The sequence below is a fragment of the Corapipo altera genome, unplaced genomic scaffold (genome assembly GCF_003945725.1).
Source record: "Corapipo altera isolate COAL_440 unplaced genomic scaffold, ASM394572v1 44, whole genome shotgun sequence".
Taxonomy (NCBI): domain Eukaryota; kingdom Metazoa; phylum Chordata; class Aves; order Passeriformes; family Pipridae; genus Corapipo; species Corapipo altera.
This window is the reverse complement of record NW_020884880.1, coordinates 17,580,696-17,604,254: the sequence shown is the minus strand read 5'-3', so window position 1 is coordinate 17,604,254 and position 23,559 is coordinate 17,580,696. Positions and strand designations below refer to the sequence as shown.

Below are 23,559 nucleotides of genomic sequence, written 5' to 3'. Positions count from 1 at the left end.
TATCTGCTATTCATATTTAATGCAATCTGCCAAAGAGTGCTTTTGGGAGGACTTTCTGTGTCAATATAATGATTAACAACAGGACTGGAAAAGTAAATGAATTCCTGCAACGGGTGGGGCTGGCAAAAATATCTTGCAGTACTACACCAGTAACACTGGATTTAACTGTGCTCTTTTAATAATACAAATGGAAAATCCATTTCCCACGGGGAAAAAAAAAAGGCAGCAAACAGTCTTTAAGATGGAGTTCAAGTGGTAAATAACCTGCATTAATGGAAGGAAAAACAATTCCAGCAGAAAACAATGCCCCAAACAACAAACTGCTGTCCTGAGCAAGTCTGAAAATCTGAGATGCAATACTGACTACTACATATAACAATTAGTATTAACATAGCACTACCCCGAGGTAATGTTATAGTTAGTTCCTTGTCTACCTCTTTGAGTTCCTCAGATGATCTTACCTTCCATATATGTTCTCCTACTTAGAAGATTTATATAAAACAAAACATAAAGTCCTTTGTTCTCTACAATACACTTTTAAAACACCCCAGACAGAAAAGCATGGAAAAGCTTGGCTGAAATACAATGAGTGACCTTAGTATGAATTTTTCTCCATGACATTCCAACAGTCCTCTAAATAAGACATTTAGATTATTTTTTTCCAAATGGTCTGGATGAATCAACCTTACTAAGTTTATATAAATTCCAGGACATTCCTGTATCAGGATGGCTGCTTTTCCCTGTTGTCTTATAAAGGTACTCCTATTACTCTCTTGCAACAAATGAAGGCAGAATATCAAGGATCCAAAGGTTCATGTCGGCAGTCTAAGGACCGAAATGTGGTGGAGGGGCTAGAAGTAAAATACCGGATTGCTCCCTCCGAATGCCCATTCAAGCAGGATGCCTGAAGCAGGATGCTCAATCTAAGCAGAAAAAGAACAATTGCCAAACAAAGTGTTTTATTATTTAGTGGCTCCCACTGTGATTATTGTCCAGATCCTTTTTTAATTTGATCTAGAATACACTCAGGGATTCCTTTCATCACAGTATTAGCTCAGATTAAGCATTTTCCTCCCCAGTCTCCAGCTCTCACCAACTGGCTTTGTTATGTAGTGGTCTTTACCCACATTAAACTAATTCTGTAAAACTCATTCTGGTGAAGTAACATTAGAGAAACCAGTCTTGCAAAGATACTCTACCACCAACCAGGAGGGCTACATCTTCCCCCTCCTGAGATTGGTCTGTGAAACTACAACATCACTGTGTGCCTTGCAGTTCTTTCCTCACCAGTTTTCCACTCTCTGGATATACCACAATTATCTGTGTGGTTTTTACATACCTTCCTTTTCAAATTTCAGCTGGTGCTTCACTTAGTTAGTTTTTTTGGGGTTTTTTTTTAGTTTTGTTTTGTTTTGGTTTTAGTTTGGGTGTGTTTTAAGACTAATTTTTATAATTAGTCTTTTTCTAGAAATTAAAATTTGCAATTACATCCACAACAGGTGTTTTATAAAGAAGGCAACTTCTTCTAAATTTGGTATTCTCACATTGTGACAGTTCCTACTAGTCTCTGCCAACAGTCTTATGAGTTCTGGCCCTTCTTCCAGGGCCAATGAAAAGTGATATCACTCAGATACCAGAATTGCCTGTGTGGTTGCTACTCTCCTGAACCCAAGATCATTTTACTCTAATAAAATGTCATATAACAATATTTGCCCTTATGCCCATATTTATTTATTCCTCCCCCAAATATTTCCCAAGTGTTCTGTAACGTGTTGGGCTCTGCAGGATTTTTACCCATTTCCCATAGCTGCTACCATTCTGGCAAAAAGCTGAACCCTCTTGGTCTAGGACAGGCTGGCACATGATGTAAAAAGCACAGAAATGCCTTCAGTTTCACATTCCCTTACCATTTCTAAATGAGCTAAGCAGTTACTTCCTGAAGCAAGCTCTGCTGTGTAGAAGAAATTCCTCATTATTAATGTGACCAGGGAAGCCTGCATACCACTTGATCTCAGGGGTGGAGATGTCCACTCTGTGCTGTACAGGGTAATACAGCAGTAGGCAAATCAATCGGACTTCACAAAAGTAACGATCTTCTTGACCATGCTCTCGTTTGGTGCTAATGCACAGTTCACGTACGCATAAAAGTGACATTTTTTCATCTTCTGACCTCCTTAGAACTGTGACCAGACCACTAATTATTAAGTATTTTGCACTATGTATCTCGGTATAAAAACAGAAGCCAAGTCACAGGTCACAGAGGCAACAGCACTATTAATATCAATGAAACTAAATCACTCCAACCTAAACGTTTATAGTAAGCCCCTTGTGCTCACACAATTCATACCTCTAATATATACTGTTGCCTGTTTAATGGGAATGAGAATACCTACCCCAACTGTAGATTAGGATAACTTAATGCAACTTGATATAAGGTTATCTGCCATCATTAAAAGTTTAAAAACAAGACAGAACAAAATAAGACAATATTAATGCTTAAATGGCAGTAACTTTGAACAAAAGCTGTTGAACTGCATTGTTTTAAAAATATTTAAAAGATCTTTATAGCATTTCTGTTATGTAAAATCATTTCTATTGAATTTTACATGAATGGAATGAATCTGGAAGATAAATAGTACACTAGCTTCAAGCACGTAAAGAGCAGTGGTTTGGCCAAACTTTAATTTCTTCAGGACTTTGCAAGAGAATTCTATATTCTTCCACCACTCAGTATAAGTTCTAACTTTAATAGAGGCCATAAGTCATACTGACCTCATCCCTTGGGTGACTTCATTGGGAAAAACAAACAATCAAACAAACAAAATCCACAATAAAGAACAGAACCCTGAACTATAACCCAAGGCTCAACCTGCATGCTTCCAGGAACTTGACTCTATAACTCCAGTGATATAAACCTCAAGCTCATGAATCAGAAGTCTACAGGTTTCCAAACAAGACAGTCTTGCCACTACAGATATAAAAACAGAGTAGTACAAACCAGAAGAGTTATCCTGCAGTGGACTGTGCCTGAAAAGAAATTCTCACCCAAGTCATCATCCATCCTACCTCGCTAATTTTAGCTGGTATTTTCAAACACTATTGCCTTGAGCTGTGCGCAACAACTGACAGGCTTTCATGCTCAGTCACAGTGAGCCAGTGTTGCAAAGCACCTGAACAAAAATACTGTCCTAAAAATGCTGGGACCCAGGTGGCATAAAAACACAAACCCCAAGATTCACAAATAGCCACTTATTTTACATATTGACAGAAATTCATACTTGGTACCACTTTTCTGAGAGGCTGAACACTGACTGGTTTATTAATAATTAATAATGCATCTGCAACACAGTCTTAATTTCACAACAATAACTTATGGAAAATAAAACCTCTGTATTGTTGATTGTATACATTTGGTATTTACCAATGTATGCCTTAGAAAACGTTCCCATTAACTAATAAAATCATTTCTTCAACAGGTGAGTGTTCGTGATGTATTGGGGGATACATTCAGGATGGTAATCTTATATCAACCAGGATAATTTCTGACAGGATTGGAAAATTGGAGTTACTTGTAGTCCTTCTGGCTGAAAGTGTTTTGTTTTTCACCTCCAATAAAGATAAACACCCAGCAATAAAACAGGGCAAATAAAAGCCTGACCCAATTATACTTCTTTCCATGTGTGACTAGATGAAATATGTCCACACAAGAAGAAAACAATTTACTTGAAGACTGTTCAGTCTTCCAACATATGTATGTAAGACATGAAGCCAGAATTAGCATCAGGCAGCACAAATCTTATAACTTACTCTTCAGAAGTTTTGTCTTCACTGTGATTTCCCATTCAAGTTTGGAGCTGAAACTTTGTGTGATTTCTGTTGAAAGATATATTAAGGACACTGCTATAACAAGTCTCCTTTTCCTCTAGCAGAAAGTGCAGTTGTTCCGCAGATGTGCTGTTTAGTCAAGACCTCACATCCAACAGTCACAATAGTGTATTTAGACAAGCACCTTCAACAACAAACTGATCTGAAAACCTGCATACATCTGGGTTTCCTGGGTGACAAATACATCAGTCATCCACTGCAAAGACCTCCAGAGATGTGTCTTGTCTATGCGATGCTACTTAGAGAGTTTATACCTGGGACAGCTTTGTTTGGAGCCACTTAAATATAAAACTTAAGACCAAGTAGAAAGCTTGTGTTTGTTGTAAGGCAATGGAAAAACCATGCCCAGCTAATACACCCAGCAGTGCTGCACGTAGAACTGCCATGGTTTTGGCTGCGATAGAGTTAATTTTCTTCCTAGTAGCTGGTAGAGTGCTGTGTTTTTTAGATTTAGTATGAGAATAATATTGATAGCAACAACTAAAGCATCACTGTGTTAAGTAGTGTTTACCCTAAGTCAAGGGCTTTTCAGTTTTCCATGGTCTGCCACCAAAGAGGTGTACAAAGATAGCTGACCCCAAATGGCCAAAGGGATGTTCCATACCATAGAATACCATCCCCAGTATATAAACTGGGGAGAACTGGTTGGCAGCTGCCTATTGCTCACAGAATGGCTGGGCATCGGTCAGTGCATGGTGAGCAACTGTAGTGTGGATTGCTTGTCTCCCTTGCATTTTATTTATCTCTCCCTTTTATATGTCTCCTTTTTCATTACAATGATTCTTATATTTTATTTCAATTATTAACTTGTTCTTATCTCAAACCTTGGGGTTTACCTTTTTTTTTCTCAGATACTCTTCCTCATCCTGCTGAAGGGGTGAGGGAGTGTGAGCAAGTGATACTTGGTTGCTGTCTGGAGTTAAACCACAACAGAAACTCCATCACAGATTCGAGGGCTCATTTTGCAGCCACTGGTAGCTCACAGCTACCAGCTGTCCACTAGGTTGCTCTTCACAAGCTGCCCAGGAAGAAAGCAGTTACTTGTGGAAGAAAACTAAAGCAGTATTAATTACTGTACAACTTAAGAGAATTCTGTACTGAGGAGTCATAGCTGTTCATGAATACAGAAAGACCAATTTTTCTTTAAAAATTACACTGGATTCTGGAGCTAATACAATAATGCAGGATATACCAAAATCTATAGCAGGTTTTGTCACTCTTGGTTTCCACAGCTTCTCTATGTCATACAGTGTGTTTATTTTTATAAAAACAAGATTAAGTGAAAATGGCATTTCAAAACAAATGCATGCTCTTTGCCCAAGAAAAATACATCATAGATGAACAAGTGCAGTTACTCTTAAAATAATTTCAGGATGAACACAATCAGTCTTTTTAGAGGAGAACTAGTCAATAAAAGCTATTAATGCCAAACACTTACTTGCAGGTGATGGGGTGCTGCATCCACTAGTTGGTTGGTGACTCTGGAGTCCATGAAGAGAAGGTAGTGACAGTCCTCCAATGACTGGAGGAAAAAGTAATGGATATGGTGCTGCTGGATAGTGAGTCATATGTCCATTCACAGCTGGTACTGGACATGTACGGCTACTGGTTGTCATGATAACACCTCACAGTGGACAAATATTATGTTGCATCACTCCAGGTCAGCAAATATATACCTCAAGTTGTGAATGAACAGCGCTGTCAAGTCTGAAGGTACTTCTTGAGCTGGATTGTGTGATGAAGAAGACGTAATTCACTAGATCAGGTCCATCCTACATTTCATTGCTGCTTTCTACTGTTTTCTTTTCTAGGACATTCTTGCTCTGCAGACTGTGGATAAAAAGTCTTTTTACTCTGATATCAGGGTGCAATTCAGTTGCTTATGCAAATGTTTCTCTGGGAGTACAGTTGCTCTCTACAGATGCATGCTGACACTGAGGGAAGAAAACAATATATTGATTATTGTAGACTTATTTTTGTAAAGTCATAACTTATTTATAAGTATCCCATGAGATCACCTTGATGGTTACCTAGGGGTAAAACTCTCACCCTACTGAAACTAACAGAACCCCCATTAACTTGATCTCCCTGCCCGATGTGCTACAACAAAAGCTGTTTCTGGTCTGTCTGATGCAACCTGGTTTTGAAAACTGCCAGATTTAAAAACAATGCATCGATAATTACCTGAAATACTGACACTGAGGGAGAAAAAAAATCAGCTTCTGAAAAATTTTCCTGTATGTGAAAGCTTTCAGTTTCCCCCAGAAGCTACAGAACGAATGGTACTGAGGAGGCTCTCTACTCACTTCAGCACCGTGGCTCAGGCAGAGCACTGAGGTACCGTGTCTGAGGGCGATTTTAGATTGGCCTGTTAAAACACTAACTGGTTTACCAATGACTGTTTTCACAAAGAATAGTTAGTTTATCTTATTATCACTTAGGAGACACCTCACTGATTGTTCTCCCTTTTTTTTTTTTTCATTTTTTGAGAGGAAGGGAGAACTGCCCTAAGAAACAAGCACCTGTTATTTTATAAGCTGTTTGAGTGACTGACGTGATGGCCATACAGTACTCCTGTGCTTTGCTAGGGAACTTGCTTGTTCTCATGACCACCATCTTCAAAGTCATCCAGAGCTATACACACCTTCCTCAGTGTTTCACCCAAATGACTGTTGCCTTTCAAGGGGTCCTCCTCTTTTCAGTCTCTGCACCAAAAGCCTGAGGCTGAGAACAGGGCACTTATGATATTCTCAACTGTGAAATTTGCTCCCGGCATAGCTGTTTATATACAGTAAATGGTCAGGGGTCTTTGAATCAAACTGCTTGTGCTACACCAGTAAGGGCTACTGTTGTCTTAAGAGATACTCTACTGGGAAGGCTGCAACCACTCCATACTGTAAACACTGCTCATGCAGTTACCCACGCAGTATTCCAGGTAAAAGCTGGGGAGTAATGCAGTCAACTCCTGAGCACCCTGCACGAGGAGTTACTCATCTCCTCCAACACATGCTGTTGAGGGAAGGTAGTAGGAGCCAACAGCAAACTCAACCATCCAAAAGCAAGGCAGTCCATAGCTGCCTAAAGGCTTTATTTCCTGAGACAACATACTACACTCTTGCATCTGCTACAGTCAGCAATCAGTAACCACATCCAGAGCTGTATAGCACTTTTATCTGTAACTCTTTGAAATTATAGCCTGAAACCAAAATGCAAGAAGATTTTTGGGTGGGAAAATAAAGGGAGAGGTGAAATGATGTGTCAAGGTCACAAAGTAAAATTGATGCCAGAGGAGGAAAACGTGACAATGCAACGTTGACTATCAGTACTGCTACTCAGTGTACTAGTTGTTGGTAAGAATTCAAATGAGCAAGGAGAAAAAAGAAAAAAAACAAGCCCGGATGCATGTGTTTGCCTGTCAGAGAGCAGTGGAGTGTTTCTGCTCTGTGTGGAATACCAGCAAAGGTTACCAGCTGTGCATGTTTTCAGGCAGCAGTTTCTGCTGAGTGCAGTCTGCTTGGGGATAACAGAAATATAGCTTGTAAGTATTTGATAACTGTGTAAATCATGCACAAAATACCTTTAATGCTAATGGAGGCAGATGTATTCAGAGGTGAGGCTGTAAGGGTAGGTATAGCAAGCTAAGGCACAGATGCTGACCATGCCAAGCTCGAGGACCATGTGCCTGGAGACCAGTGAAATCAGGAATATCTTTTGAGGGAGCCTCAACAGTTAAAATATATTGACTTATTAAAAACACGAAATGAGATAAACCATCTCTGGCTGGTGCCTGTTTTACCTAGCTAAGGCTTTATGAAGCTTAAGAGACAAGGAAAGTCAAGTATCAAAGGAACACACAAAAAACTAATGTTTTCTAAAGCAATTCCACAAGAGCTGGCAAAAATACTATACTTCTAAGTGTTTGCAAAAACTAAGAGGGGAGGGATGCTGATGAATACCAGCCCTAAAAATGTGTGCATTAAATTAAACACAGAACAAGGTAATCTATTTTTAAGTGACGTAGGGCTTTGGAACTAAAATTCATCTTATAAAACTATATAATACCGTCAGTTATATTTCTATTGGACAGAAAAATGCAGAGGTCATCATAATTTATAAATGTTCTCAGAACCACATCAGATATATTTGCATATTTAAGTGAAAAGTATGCAGAAAAGAAGCGACTCCTTCAGGACAGAGGGGAAAAAGGGCACTTGGGGAAACTCTTTGATCACTTCATTACTGGAGGATCATGGTTCGTGATAGACCTGGTGATGACAAAATGCAGCAGTGTTACAGTTCCTCAGTGTGCAAATACATATATTTAACAGTATCAAAACTAGGTTCTAATCCTATAGTTCTGCATGCAATATTTATACACTGAAACTCACTGAAAGTGAGTTCCTCTTGCCTTACTCAAAAATCGACCTTCTTTCACGACTCCTGGCTGGAAATTTCCTGCAGATAGCTGTGCTGGAGAGGAGTCTTCAGGCCTTGTTCCTCTCCAAAGTTCTTCAGAACTTTTCTCTCCAAATATAGGCAGAGAGGGAAGACAGTGTAAAAGGTGTGATACTCTAATAGTGTACTATTTGACTCCAGGTATTGTCACTTGGGAGCATCAGGCTCTTACAAATGTTCACACAGCTGAACATCTATACAACAGTCAAGGAGGAAATTGCAGGCAGACACCTGTGTATCAGCACTCTAGTCTCTTGTAAAGAAGCAAATGACACTTGTCTTCTGTGATTACCAAGAGACTTCCCTTGAAGAGACTAAAGACCCATCACCTCCATCACTGCACAGCAGAGGACATCACAAAGTAGATGCTGCAGCATAGGAAACCCAATGATCAGTTGTTCCCATTCACACCAGTTCCATGGCACAACTCCCAAGGCACACTGCCTCAAGTGTTACCAGACTGACACATTCATGTCCCTGAATTCACTGGTGAAGACTGGATGTCAGCCACGGATGTCTAGGCTGTATGTGATTCCAAGGTGAAAACATCCCTTTTGCTTAACTAAACCTGTACCACGGAGCAAAACACTGTATGGGCGTCAGCTTTGAGAAGGAGATTTTCCTTGTTGTCACTTATTATGGTAAATAAACCCCCCTCCCCGAAAGGAGCATGTCCTCCCTGGACCATGACAGTTGCCCAGGAGCAAGTCCCATCCTTTCCATGCCATGTGGACTTTGAACATATCCTCCTCTGGCCAACACCTGGATTTTCTCGAGGAGGGAGCTAACAAGCTTACTCTAAATGGGACAGGAAGAGCCAGCTACCACAGCTGAGGAGTAACTCAGAAGGAACAAGCCAAACTGAGTGCAGAGTGACCTTGATGGTGGATGATCACCCATTCACGTGAGGCAACAGCATGGATTTCTGCCCTTTAGGCAGAAGGTAAAATCTTCAGAAAATGGCTGTCATCAAGGCACTTCAGAGGATCTACTCTGCATATGATGCAAATCCTCTTCCATTAGACTGTTCCTTAGAGACTGTTCATGAGTACAAGGCCCTTAGTACAAGCAGTATGGAAAAGGATCATACAGAAAAGTTCCTTTGAAGGTTCACCAAGAGATGATCACACTGTGCACTACTTTGCATTGAACAGCAGCCAATGACTTCTTTGACAGAACATATGCCTCCTCCTTTTTGGTTTTTACAGGCCTTTTATTGACTTGACTTCAGTGATAAAGCAGATGGCCACAAGGGAAGGAGGCTACAGTAGCTCTAGTGCAGAGCAGAATATTTGTCAACTGCAATTAATGCAGCAGGTGTACCTGTCTCTTCCAAATTTCTTCTCAGTGTTTGTGCAACTGAGCAGAAGTTAAAAACTAAATATTTTCACATATAAGCTCAAAATTTTACTGGATAAACAGTGACCGAATGTTTCTTATTGTCTCAATTTCCCACGCATTATGCACAGGCTTTACTACAGAAAACAGTTTTGCTCTTCAGACATCTGTCAGTTCTCCTGGAATGTACTAAATGTATTGAGCCTCATTCATTATATTGCTATTTAGCTTACATTTGGTAACAATATTTGGTATTACTGTAACATAGCTCATCCTTCTGAATTTTTCACTTGGATAAGATTTATTTGAATTCCTAAAATCCCTTTGCTGTTACAGGTGACTTTGACACACATCAACAGCTGGACAGGCAAGAAGCCAAGGCAGGAGGCTTGGCCAATAGTTCTATGTCAGTAGAAAGGTTACGCTCTGTCCTCCCTTCTGCCAAAACCACCCCAATTCCACATTCCTCTTCCTCCCCTCTCACTATCCATAGCAGGGAATTAAGTTGTCAGCATTTCAAGTAAAGCAGAATTTTTGCCTTTCTTTCTTCTCTAACTTCTGAAAAGGTCAGTGGGGAGTTCTGCCCTACCTATGGCAATGTTTGAAATTCAGCACCCATTTTAAGATATCCACGGCTTTGGCACCCAGAAAACTTTTAAGCTTAATCCACCATCCCTTCTGCAGCAGCAAACTGCTATTGCTCTTCCTTTACAATTGGGGGATGAAACCAGGAATGCAGGAGAGGCACGCCGACATGAGGACATGCTCTGCACAGAGCTGGGTGCTGGGGAATTTGCTTCTCCAAGCCCAGCAGTCTGCAGCGTAGCTGTCCCCGAAGTTTCCAGGGTCATGGAGGAAGTCTCTTCTAAGTTCATTTCCCATTTTCCTGCCAACAAAAAAAATCGCCCCCTCTTAAGTCTTAGGCTAAAACAGGAACCTCTGGACTGGGAGGACAGCCTGGGCAGTAAGGCAGGAGAGGCAAGTTGCTCCTCTCAGAGCGACAAAAACAGTTGCAGAGAAATTTTGCATGCAAAACCTTTCAATAATATATTACATGTTTTTCCCAAGGGACAGAGTTGGTGGAGTCCTTATTTATTATGTGGCTTCAAGACATATTCTAATGTTGTTTTCAAAACAAGGCAAGTTTCGAGAACCCTTACTGTATTTAATGTATAGTTTGTATTGAAATTCCTGATTATGCATATGCTTTCTATTATGCTGGCTGATGGTGTTGCACTGAGCAGTACTGAATAATTCAGCAGATTTAGCACAACTCAAGTGTAAATCAGTCAGATACAGTAACATAATAACCACACTGCCTTTAAACTCTTAAAAATGAATGGAAACTTTTATTTCATAAAGAGGCGTACTCTGTTCTGCACCAGTTCTCACTGACTATGAGATGTTGCATTTTTGTTTTCTTGGCTATCCAATGAGATTTAATTAAACAATAAACTAGTTACCGTGGTAAGAGTAAAAAAAAAAAAATCCTTTAGAGTGTTATGTTTCCTTTATTAGCATAGTGATGTGAAACTAAACAGAAAAAGCAATCTAATAACAAACATTCCTTTGAGAAGGGCTCTGGGAGCAAAAGGACATCCACTTATTGTTCAGCCCATCCCATTGGTCCATATACGGCAATAAAGGTACAATAGAAGGAAACAGGAAACAGACTGGCACATCTGCATTATCTTATTAGAGGCTAATGGATATCTGAGAGGAACATGCATCTGATGCTGAATAGTCTGTACCAATCTCCGAAGCAATTACTCTTAATTAGTGGATTCTGTTTATAGATGGAACTTAGTGTACCCTTCTGTATCAAAGAGATGCAGGCATCTGGAGAGAGATATGGTTTTCTTAAAGAGAAAGCACTGCAGCACAATGTGAGAGTTGGGCTGTTGGGGTTTTTTTTTGCAAATAAAAGCTCTCTGAAGCATAATATATTCTACTGTATTATTAATCAAAAGAGCATGATGGTTTAAAAAAAGTAAAGGAGAAAAAAAAGACCATACTTTTAATCTCAAACTCTGAAAGTAAACACAGAAAGCTAATACTCGCATATGAATTATATGACAAAACCCACTTTGATGATAAGCAAATAAACAACTGAACCTAAAATTTTCAACCGCTGGCCAAAAAGCTTAAAATAGCAGCTTAAGTCAGAAGAACAACATCTGCATTTTGTATCTGCCAAGTCTGCAGCCAAAAAAAGTAAACCACTCTATATGACCAGATGCATGAATAAAAAAGAAAATGCATGAAACAGAACTTCAAAGTCAGTTTATTGAAAAGCAGATCTGTAGCTCTTACACCCCATAACCACAATTGTCATATATTTTTAACTATAGGTGCAAGACTTATGGGAAGAGGGAAGATAAATTGTTGTTACAAAATTAAGACACTCTTACTATGACACTTTTCCAACATCTTGGTATGCAAGATAGCTGTCTGCTGGGGGACTGTGAATTCCTTTTTGTCATAAAGCTGACACTTGCAAAATGGGTTTCTGTTTTATTTGGGTTTTTTCCCCCGACATTGTTAAGAGATAATGAATATAATTAATACAATTGTTGTTTATTTGAAAATACTATTGGGAAGTACAAAAAGGAGGGGGGAAAAAAGCTTCTTTTTCCCTTCTTCCCTGCACAGCTATGCTTCGAATTGCCCGAATTGCAAACACATACTGCATATGCCTGAAAAAGAGCAAATCTAAATCTGAAAGGGGAAAAGGAAAAAAAAAAAAGTGAGACACAATGACACCCATTTATTTACACACCATACAACAGTACCCTGCTGTGCCAACTATTGATTTTAGTGGAACTGAGAGTCCATGTTGGAGAGTAGCAGCTGTGAGTACACAGCCTGAATCCTCATATGGGAACAATACTCCATAAGCAGAATAACCTATTTCAGCCAACCTTCATGTATAACATCTAACATTAAAAACACACAGAGCTTACATTTCAAAATCTGAAAGGCACTATGGTTATTTGTTCCACAAAGGTTCAGAGGAGTTATTAATTCATTTGTGCTAGCACAGCCAAGAGGTGTGAAGGATTGAAAATCCATGCTTCACGTCTGTTATTCTACAGATATGTTAATTCTGTTCTATAATAACCGTGTTTAAGATTCTGCCACTGCATCCGGCAATTTCTCATCTTCTCCTGTTTTAAAGGCCTGTTTGGAACTGAAGTGTGGTGTGGTTGGGGTTTTTGGGTTTTTTGGTTTTCAGGGTTTTTTTTGGGGGGGGAGTGCAGGGCGGAAGGGGGCAGGGAGGTTGGTTGTTGCTTTTTTTATTTTCCTACAGATATCTGCATTCCATGTTTCTTTCATTACTCAGCAGTTGCCAAAACTATACTGAGAGTAAAGATAAATGGTTAGGTCAGGTGATGGGGTTAACAATTTACTGTGTGTACTGCCCCGAGAGCCAGATATAGTAGAATTGGCTCATGTTTATGTACAGGATGAGAAGCTGATTTCCTGTGCAGTGGCTTTCAATCACCTCTGTAAGGGACTCTTTTGCAGTTTTCTGCAGAGAATTCAAAGGACTTTGAATACATTTTGTGCTAGTATATAGGACACTCTGCTTTGTAACTAAATGCATTCCTTACTTTGTCACATTTGAAAAAATCCCAAAGGACAGTCAAGAAAAGAGTTCTCTTTCATCTATGGAAACCAAAGGAAGGGTAACTGAGCTTCTTGCTCCCTGAGTTTAAGTGAACTTTTCCACTGATTTTCCTCCCTGAAATTTAAATGCTATTTCTTAATGCTTAAAATTGTTCTTCCAGCGGCATCAACACTTCTGTTATTGCATTGTCATCTCTGTTGTTCCTTATTAGTGTTTAAAAGGATGTGAAACAGTAACTATATAATGAGAATATCCTAAATGAGAGATTATCCCATGTGCTACAGAGGTTTAGGAGATCAGAGATTTGCCAGACCAAACCTGTGGGGGTTTTCTGCAGACTGAAACACTGTTTCCCTGTTCCTGCCCATCCACAAAACTCAAAGGGACAAACGCATCACTTCTCTCAAACACAATTCAGATGACCAACAATTTAAGCAGCACAGTGTAGTTAGCAAAAACCAGCTCTTAGAAAGCAGGTTGGTCCTTCAAGTCACATAAAACCAGAAACTCCAGTATGAAGATTTTCCCACCCAAGGTGCTGTGCCTATTGCTTTAATTCTCGAACGACATTTTTTCAGCAAGTGTATTGTATTCCTGCACAGTTTCTCCCCAGAAAAACAGTTTCCAGAAAAACTAGACTGGACTTAGCAACCCAAATTATCCTTTACAGTCCTATGTATCCAACCAGATTGTTTTGTTCCTAGCTGCTTTTATACAAGATGGCAACCATAAAGATAAAAAATTATCATTTACAGGACTAAGGAACCTATACTTTGGGTTTTCTCATCATCATCAAATCAAGGCAGGGAAAAAGAACAATAGATAACAAAGGCAAGCAGCAACCAGTGCCAATACATTTCTAAGATTTAGGAAGATTTAAACAGGTCAGCAAGGAGCACCTTAGACTGATGGTATACTCAACTATCTGTAAAGGAAAGGTAGCATCTCTAATCAAGTTCAGAATGGGATATGCTTCCTGTCCAGTAAAAAGATCTTCCAATGAAGATCTTCCCCTTAACTGGTAATTAATTGGTCTTTAACCCTGGCTACAAGGTACCCCAAGATAGCATCACACGGATTCCCAGCCAAAGCAAGTTTTTGTGAGAAGAGCTCTTGGAAAGAGATGGCAAGCCAGGGGAAGGGAGACTGAGTTATCAAGGAAAACTACATCCTGCTGCCTATGTCCAATATAATGTCCAGTAATGTCATCCAATATTTTGGGTCATGCAGACATTTACCAGTATGACAATCACTTCCCAGGTGGTGTTACAGCTAGAAGGATGTAAGGAACCTGTCTGAAGCCTCCCCAGCATGCTCTCAGAGTGCTCATCCTTAACCTTCTAGCTGATGAGAAACATGTCATGGTGACCAATGGCAAATACACCACTTACCATCACTGCAACTACAAAAACGGTCTTATACTGACTGTTTATAACTTTTAAGAGGCCTCCGAGATCAGTAAGAGGGGGTCAAGTAATGTTATTGTTTTGGTGACAGATGGAAGATCCCTAGTAAATGATCGTGGCCTGGGAGTCCTTACAAGAATGGAGTACTTCATTTGCTCAGAAGCTGAAGAGGGAAGCAGCTTTGGAGGGCTGTTTCTTGACAGAAAAGTACATTTCACTGGGAGGCCAACACTCTATGGCCACAACATGCACTACAGAAACAGGATGACAAGATATTTTCTTAAAGGAGAGCATGAAGATATGCAAGACCAGTGACAATTTTATTGATGAAAATACGTGGGTTTTGGTCTCAAAATCCCAACCAGAGAAGCCAGGAGTCAAAGACAATGGCTCATCAAATGCTCTACAAGTGGCAGATGCTGAAAACATCAGTTTTGATGGCTAAGCTTTATTTGTACATCAATGTAAGTGATATAAAGTCAGAACAGGCTTATGTTGGGAAGGCACAGGGCAATTTAGATCTGCAGCCTTTGCTGTCAGTCTTTTGAATATGACATTGCTAGAGATGACCATCCAAGCACAGAAGCAAGCCTCATCCATCTGTTCAGCCTTACAGGTAACTTCCCGAGAAGACTTGGCCTTAGCAGAACCATCACAATGAAGAAAAGCAGCACACCCTTCCCCTGCCTGAGGTCATTTGGGTAGTCTTCCTCTACATGGACCCGTATAGGGTATCTTTAGTGGCACTAAGGATGAAACCTCGTAGTCAAATTCATCCAGCCTGGATGTCTAGCCACAGCTGCAAATGGTGGCATTAGACTTGCTTTCTTCGCCAAATAAAGGAAGAAAATATTCTACATCTTCAATTTCCACTTTGTTCAATATCTGCACAACCAGTAAATACAGATCTTTTAGTACCCCACTACGGCAATGATGTGCTACCTGGAAATGCACTAAAGGGTCAGTGCAGTATGTGATCTTCACACACTGTGAGAAGAAACAGAAGGACTTCAACAGTCACTGAGATAAACAAAGAGGAAAACAAAATTTGGTTTAACTTGGAAAACATGCACCACAGAGGGAGACCACACCTCAGCTTAGCACACTTCACTTTAAAAGTCACACAGAGAAGGATCCTGCAAGAGTCCACTTAACTGCAAAGAAAAATTCTGCTATCTGGAGTAATCTAAACTCATTGTTAGGATAAGCATGTGGATTCACTCACAAAATGAATAATGTTTATTCAGGAGAGTGTCTGAGAAACCTGAATAAGGACTTTGTAAGAGAAGTGCCTGAATTGTGAAATGATGTAGGCTTCCCAATCCCCCAGACAGAGCTGGGAGGCAAGGAGGTAGGTTCAATCTATTAGCAGTCCAGCTTTTTGCATTTCAAGGCTGGAAGTTCTACTTCCTCTGAGGTAGAGAAGTTTTCATCCTTGCTGCACCCATTTATCAAGTGAGGACAGTGATCCAAGTGGAACAGGAGGAAAAAGAGGGTTCAAGCACTGGTTGTGAACTTTGTTTCTGAAGACTAGTCTGTTAGACTATAGGTTCATCTATCATCTTAATATCATAGAGGTGTGGACGCTGTGCTAACACAAAATAACTTAACACATATAATCTATCACCTTTTGTTATATACATCAAGTCTAGTAGTATATCTGCTGAAAGGTTCTGTAATTCCTCTGAGTTATTAGAGTCTTCTGTCCTACTTTACCCAGAAGACGACATTTCCACTGTCTACGTCAGGCTTCTGAACCGTCACTTATTACATATCACAAGTTTCAATATATTCCCAGTAAGACTCCCTGAGGGTCGACAGAAAATGCCAGAGGGCTGGTGAAGATTATGAACATCTATTTTAAAACCTCTGTACTCTGTAGCTCCCTGTCACAAGAACAATAGGGTAGCAAAATTAGGAACAAGCACAACCATTAAGTAGGAGGGGACAAAGCCATGGAGTGGATGGCAGAACAAAAATAGCATTTTTATTGTCAATATTTTGCTTAACAGGGAGCCAATAAAGCAATTGCAAAATGCTAATAATAAGCTGAGATAACACTGCACATGTAAGCACCTTCAAAGCCATCCTCTGAATCATCTGAAAATGTTGCAAAAACCTTGTAAATCAGGTCATAAGGACAGAGGTGTAATAATCAATCATGGTAGCCACAAAACTAGAACATCTTTTCCACATTCAAACACTCAGAAGATCTATATTCCAGAATTTTCTGCTAGAGACACTGGACAGATGGATTACATTGTCAGAAAGACCAATGACCTTACACTTCACTTCCAAAAGCAACCTAAGAGAAGCCTAAGCACTGACAAAATTTGAGGAGACTTGTGTCATGCCCGCCAGTCTGCAAGGTAGGACTCCTGATACAACAGAAAGGTATTTTTGCAGTGTAAGCAAGCATGTGAATTAACTGCAGAGCAATCATTTCCAACCAGCTCTTTTCTGAAAGTATCTTTCCACTGGTAAATGCAAGACAACTTTCCCACTTCTGTGGGCAGAGAAACCAGCCTAAATTATTCATGTTCACTGTACAGAAAGAAGTTGCATTCAGACTCTTAGGGATGGGGGCAGGTCATATGCCACCATGCAGCACTTAGACCTGCCCAATCTTACAGTCATATTTAAGCATTTTAGCCATAACCCAGATCAAACACTTATCAAGGCTGCATTTAGCTTCTGAATACAGTGGGATCACTAATCTTTCAGCTTGACTAGTAAAGTAATGTATTAAAATTATGAATTTTTAAAACATTCATAGAAGTAACAATGAACATTTTCATAATTACCTCATGAGATATGGGTTAAGAGTAAAGCTATCAACATCTGGAATCGCATAGGAGTGTTTAAACCTGACTAACAGTGCCAAAGATGATGACTGCTGTGGAAAGATGGTGTGGTTCAGGCAGTACTTCCTCCAACAAGACTCCAACCAATTCTAAACCATCACAAGCAGAACAACAGCAAAGATATTCAGCCTTGGCAACAAGATGCCCCTTTCTGCAACCTCCAACCAACACATATATCAATAAATGTAATCTTTGAGAGCACTGGCTCAAAGCTCCCAGCAGCACCTTCCCCATGTGTGCCAGCAGTCAAGCCCAGTATGCTGCTGAGTATAAGCCTGCACAGACCCATCTCCTGGTACCAACAGCACCACCTCTACTGTAGTAGCCCATCCTTCCTTTGTGCTTACCAGGCTGTGCAATCTGAGTCACTTTGCCAGGTACTCTGAATTTGTACAATAATATTATATGTATGCATTCTATAATAATAATATATCCAGAGCTAGACAGCTGGGTAGGTATGCATTCCACACCACTTGCTATATGTCTGGTAAACATCCTTCCCCACTGCAGCAGAATGACCTTACCAAGGCTCTTCCTGCATAATTTTCAGGACAGCAGCACTTTACAAGTCAGGATCCAACAGCCCAACACGCTACAAAGGACACAGAGGAGAGAGAAGCCTGGAAGCCCAGCTGGGTGCCCAAGGCTGATAAGACAATCTGATTTAACCATGCAAATACCAGCAGCCAAGTAGAGCATATCTTGGAATTGGGAATGCCAAACCAGACATGTCACAACATAGAGAGCTGTTCTAACAGCACCTGAAGTTTCTTCAACAAATGAACATGTTAGGTGAGCAGCTGAATTCATTCTCGATTAAAAAAAAAAAAAAAGAAAAAAAAAAACCAAACAACCAGGATCTTAGTTACTAATAGAGAGCCATTCAAAATCCACTCATGTCTTTTGTGATTATAATCAGGCCAAAAAATCACTAAGCAGAATAGTCCAGTCAGAAGTGGCTGAAAAGTACATGTTGATTCACGCACATCCCTCAGTATTATTCCAATTGCATCCTCTTTCCAGCTAATGCTGTCTGTGCCAACTGGGGCTCAGACAGTTGTCCATTAAATGGGGTCTCACAGAGTACCATATGCTAAAGCAAATCCAAAGTAAGCAGAAAAGTATAATTTGTGTCCTCAAAACGATGCATAAGCAAGAGAATGCAATAAAGGTGCCAGCTAATGGAAATAATCTCTCAAAATAAGTAACTTCTGTAAAGCCTGTCACTTCCTTTATACAAGCCACGGTTCTTGAAGATATTCCACCCATATGGCTCTCCAACTCCCAATGTGGAGTCCATCACTACAGGGACTGTGAGATGAAGAGAATCATGTTGCTCCACACTGCATATCCAAATTTATGAGGGAGAGGGGAAGGGGAAGAAGTTGGAAGAAAAACGACCATGTTGTGTACAGTCACTATTGCTTGATTTGATAACAGATGCGAAGATTCGCCTTTCATGAATGCAAATCTTATGTGCGCTATCTGAGATTCACAGCAACAACAGTCTGAAAAAAAACCCACCCCAGCCTATATAAATAGTTATGTAAAATGAAAAGTTACTAAACTGTGTGGAATACTTAGATATTCAAGGACGTACTACAAGCAACATACCTGACTGAATGACACGTGAAAGAATATTCCAAGGACAATAATGCAGAGTTCTAATACAGCAAAAGATGGAAGAGATATTGAAGATGATCAAGAAAAAGCACCCTCTGGAACATTCCTTTGTATAAATAGCTGCATTTACAGCATGGACTAGGTTTCATATTCATGCAACCACTTACGCCCCTGTTTTTCCCAGACAAAAACCTGTGAGTTTCTTTTTTAATAATATACATCAGATATTAGGAGATATATACTCTTACAGTAATAATGGGAGTCCAGGTGTTAAAGAGAACCATAGGATCTCCTCCCTTTTAACACATTTTGTAACCACAGTAACACACCTAGACTACAGTTTTACCATGTGTGAGCTATGACAATTTTTTGCTGCATCTGTTTGCACATTAATGATGGGCCTTAATAATAATAATAATAACAATAAAGAATCAGGTGTATTGTCTTTATTATGAGGGTATAAGGGTTTTGAAACAGAAATATCTATTCTCTTGTACAAAGAGGAATGTAAAAATGCATGTTAGATCTGAGCATCAAAGACCAAATGCCTAGAAGTAGAATAATATGAAAATTTGAGAAATGCTATAGTGAGTAGTTAAATTCCACTCTAGCATTTGATTTAGTGATAATCCTCCAAAACCAGTTCTGCATTTGATAAACACAGGTTTAAAATCCAGTTGTTGACACATGTTAAGGAAATGAAACACATTCTCCCTATATGAAGTTCACATTTTTCTGGGTGAAACAAAGCACACTTGTAGCTCGTGCCTCTAAGGCACCTTTTAAAACACTAAGGAGAACTGAAAGTCATCTACATGAAGCAGTATCATCTGACGTGCTAAAAAGATTTGAGTTAAATAGTTTGACTGTCACATCCACTCTTAAGCCTTTGAAAAGTAAGAAAATCAAATTTAAGATTTACACATAAAACTCAAGGCATACAGTTCCTTGACATTACAACTCTGCTTCACGTATCTCACTGCAGAGGTAGGTTGGTTGCTCACTGAACCTCTTCAGCTCAAGCAAAATAGAAGGACTTTTAATAAAATGAGTGAAGGTAGCAAGTTGGGTTCCCTAGAACATCACCAAACCTGACTGATAAGAGCCACAATAATAATATACTCTCTTCTAAGAAATTCTCCACTTTTAAAGAAGAAACAGAAAAGGTAGCTGGTCTGGCAAGTGGTAATAAAGGCACCCGGTTTGCATCCTTCTGAACAGAACCCACAATTTAACCATATACCAGCCAATCAAAACTATTTTGTCCCTCAATTTTTAAATGCACATAATTCTAAACAATTATGTTACTCAATGTTCCTGAATATTACTGAATAGCAAATGGATCAGATGGAAAGCTAAACCTTATAATTTAAAACATGCATACACATAAAAGGGGAAAGGAAAAAACAAGACACACTTTTTCAAAGCAACATACAAAATGACATAGCAACTGTGTAAAAGCTCCTGGACAATTTCTTTTTCCATGCCTCCAATGGAGGGTTTATTCCAGAGGGACAACCCTCAGCAGCAAAGACTGTTTGTAAACATAGGAACAGAGGAATTGCCATACTGGGTCAGATTAATAGTACATTTAGTTCAGTAACCTCTTATTTGACAGCAGCCAGCATCAGATGCTTCAGGGAAAGGATGAAGAAATTTCCAGGAGAGCAATTACAGAAAAAATTTTCCCATAAAATTTCTTTCCAACTCACATCATCTACTGGATGGCTTATGCCCTGTAACAGGAGATTTTTCTCTTGTCTTTTTGTTTGATTTTGCTAGCCTGAATAATACAAATAACACTAAATAATACTCCGAGCACTGTGGATATCTTCTACATCTATAGCCCATATGTTTTTAATCCTAAAAACTGTTGTTCCTAGCAGAATTGAGAAGCACTGAGTTTCAAAATCACCAGTTGGCTGCTTAAAATAATATTCTGCTCTGCTTTTAAAAAACTCTCCCGTTTTCCCTGGATTATCCTGTGTAGTTATAGGACCTAGTGTAGCACAGTAGAAGAAAAGTTGAGTGGATATTACTCACCTTCTTCAAGAGTCCCTTCTGTTCTGCTTTTCTCAACACAATTTACTGCAGTGACTCCTCAGAAAGCAGCTTGGAGAAGGCAGAAATGGCTCTAAAATTCCTTCCCCTACTCCAAATGTTTCATGTTTCCTTTAGGACAAATATTAGTTTCTTTGTCAAATTTACTTGTTCATCTTAATTGCTAGTATACACTTCTTCAAATGTCACCCTTCTAGTTAACAACTTCCTTGAATTTCAGGGCAAACACTTTTTAGGGTAGGAAAAAGAATCAATTCTTAAATAACAAGTCAAGAATAACAAGTCACTTCTCTAATTAAGGCATTGACTTTCTAGTGAGATTTCACTGAAATTATCTGCATAGTCACTTCCTTGTTAAAACCCTAGGTAAATATTAGTAAAAAAACAATTACATCAATTAATAATAGCGGCTGACAGATAAACACTATCAAGGGGGCTCCATTCTCTCCCCAGATAAACAAAATGTCAGAGTCCAAATGAAGGCAGAAGGGGAATAATATGGGCTCAAGCTGTCCAAAACCTGTATTTGCATCTGCAAGTAAACACTTAAACTCTGTAAACACCAAGCCATTACCATCCTCTCAACTGAGCCACAGCAAGCAGCTAATGGGGAAGCTGCAGACAAGAAGGGACACTGACTCTCTTTGCAGCTTGTCCCATCCATTGACCTCTGGTTGGCTTTATGGTCACTTGGGATTCATCCATGCTGGCTGAAGTCTGCGGGCTGGCTCTAGGATTTTTGGAGAAGGTTGAACATTTGCAATTTTGCTTAATACATTCACGCTGTCCATGTCCATATGTCTTCATTTGCGAGTCAGCTCAAGCGTGGAAACGACTAGAGCATGAGCAAGTATTAAACTAAATTATTTCAGCAATCACATTACTTTTGGTAGACTGATTTTTGCCAAACCAAAGCATCTGCATCTCAGAAATGCAACTTCCAAATATAAAAACTTTTCAAAGTGTATGACTTCACAAAGGTCTGGAAGATGGCAATCCTCCAAACATTATTGCTGCAAACAACACTAGCATAAGCAAATCAGCCCTCTGAAATCAGCTCTTACAGAACATCTGAGCAAGGAAAGGCTAAAGAGGATTTTTTTTTTAATTTTCATTTTTGAACAAATTTTTAAACATTCATTTAAAGAAAAATAAACAAACATTAATAAACACATATTCACACACAGTGTGAATATCAATCATACTTCTAGGTTCCCTGGTCTCATTTAAAATTACATTCTTCCATTCAGTTCTCCCTAACTACAGTCAAAACAGCAGAAACTCTAAGTCTTGCCACTGCTTGAGATTCAGGCTAAAAGAGGAATTAAATGCAGAGAAACAGATGCTGATGGAGAACTGGGGAGACTCACTTTTATTCCTCTTATCTCTCAATGCAGGACCTTCCAAACAAATTCAATGGAAAGACTACCTCATGTGGGCAGACAAGAAATGGAAACAGGTCTATATCGAAGGACCAGCTCATACTCACATGTGATCTACCCCTCACAAATATTAAATAAATACAAAAGAACCCAGTACAGGGAACTGTCATCCTAGGGCTCCTGGTGCTCTCGGGGCTGACAACTCAGATCAGCACTGTGGGACACCTGCAGGATCTCACCATGAGTGCAAAAAGCAAATACCATCACCTTTCAGACAGAATAGGAGGGAATGATGCTCCTGATCTCAACAGAGCTTCTCAAAGTGTCTTCTTATGTACTAGGTGAGGTCGAGTAAAATGGATGCATTCAGGATTTTACAAACCTCACTATAATATTTTTCTTTATTATTCACATGATTTAGGAGACACTCCACGATCAACAGAGTCAGAGGCCCAAAATAACAGTGTTGCACTATCAGCAAAACGTGAAAAAGAAACTATAGATCCATCAGCTTCACTGGGATGTCTCTAAAAGGACAACATGTAAAAAGTGAGTTCAGAAATGCTAGAAACCACTTCTGAGCACCGTCAAGCTGGCTGAAATCTTAAGAGTTTGGGGGGGGGGGAAGGAAAGTGTTGTGACAAGTAATCTAAACAAATGTTAAAAGTGAAGTTTGACAAAGATGAAATATCTGCCAAACACCCAAAATATAAATGAAACTGCCATTCAGCCAGGGCCAAATAAAACAAGACGCAGGCAGGCAGTTTCTGACAGAACAGTAAGGGCATTGTTAGGTCTTCTTATAGACCTCCTTTCTTCATGCAAAAAAAACAGGAGAGGGAAGAAAAAAACCAACACACCAGTATGTGGCAAAATGTGCCTCCATTTCAGTGCACACCTCAGGCTCTCTGTAT

General features: G+C 39.6%; 1 protein-coding gene across 2 annotated transcripts in view; it reads right to left on the bottom strand.

Annotated features, from left to right (window-relative positions):
* The window catches only part of RARB (retinoic acid receptor beta), a 328,154-nt gene that overhangs the window by 188,627 nt on the left and 115,968 nt on the right, over nt 1–23,559 (bottom strand). For both annotated transcript variants that reach the window (XM_027638985.1, XM_027638986.1), the window contains exon 3: nt 5,324–5,819. In XM_027638985.1, coding sequence (XP_027494786.1) covers nt 5,324–5,501 — 178 coding nt within the window. In that variant the 5' untranslated portion in view covers nt 5,502–5,819. The remainder of the gene's footprint in view (nt 1–5,323; nt 5,820–23,559) is intronic.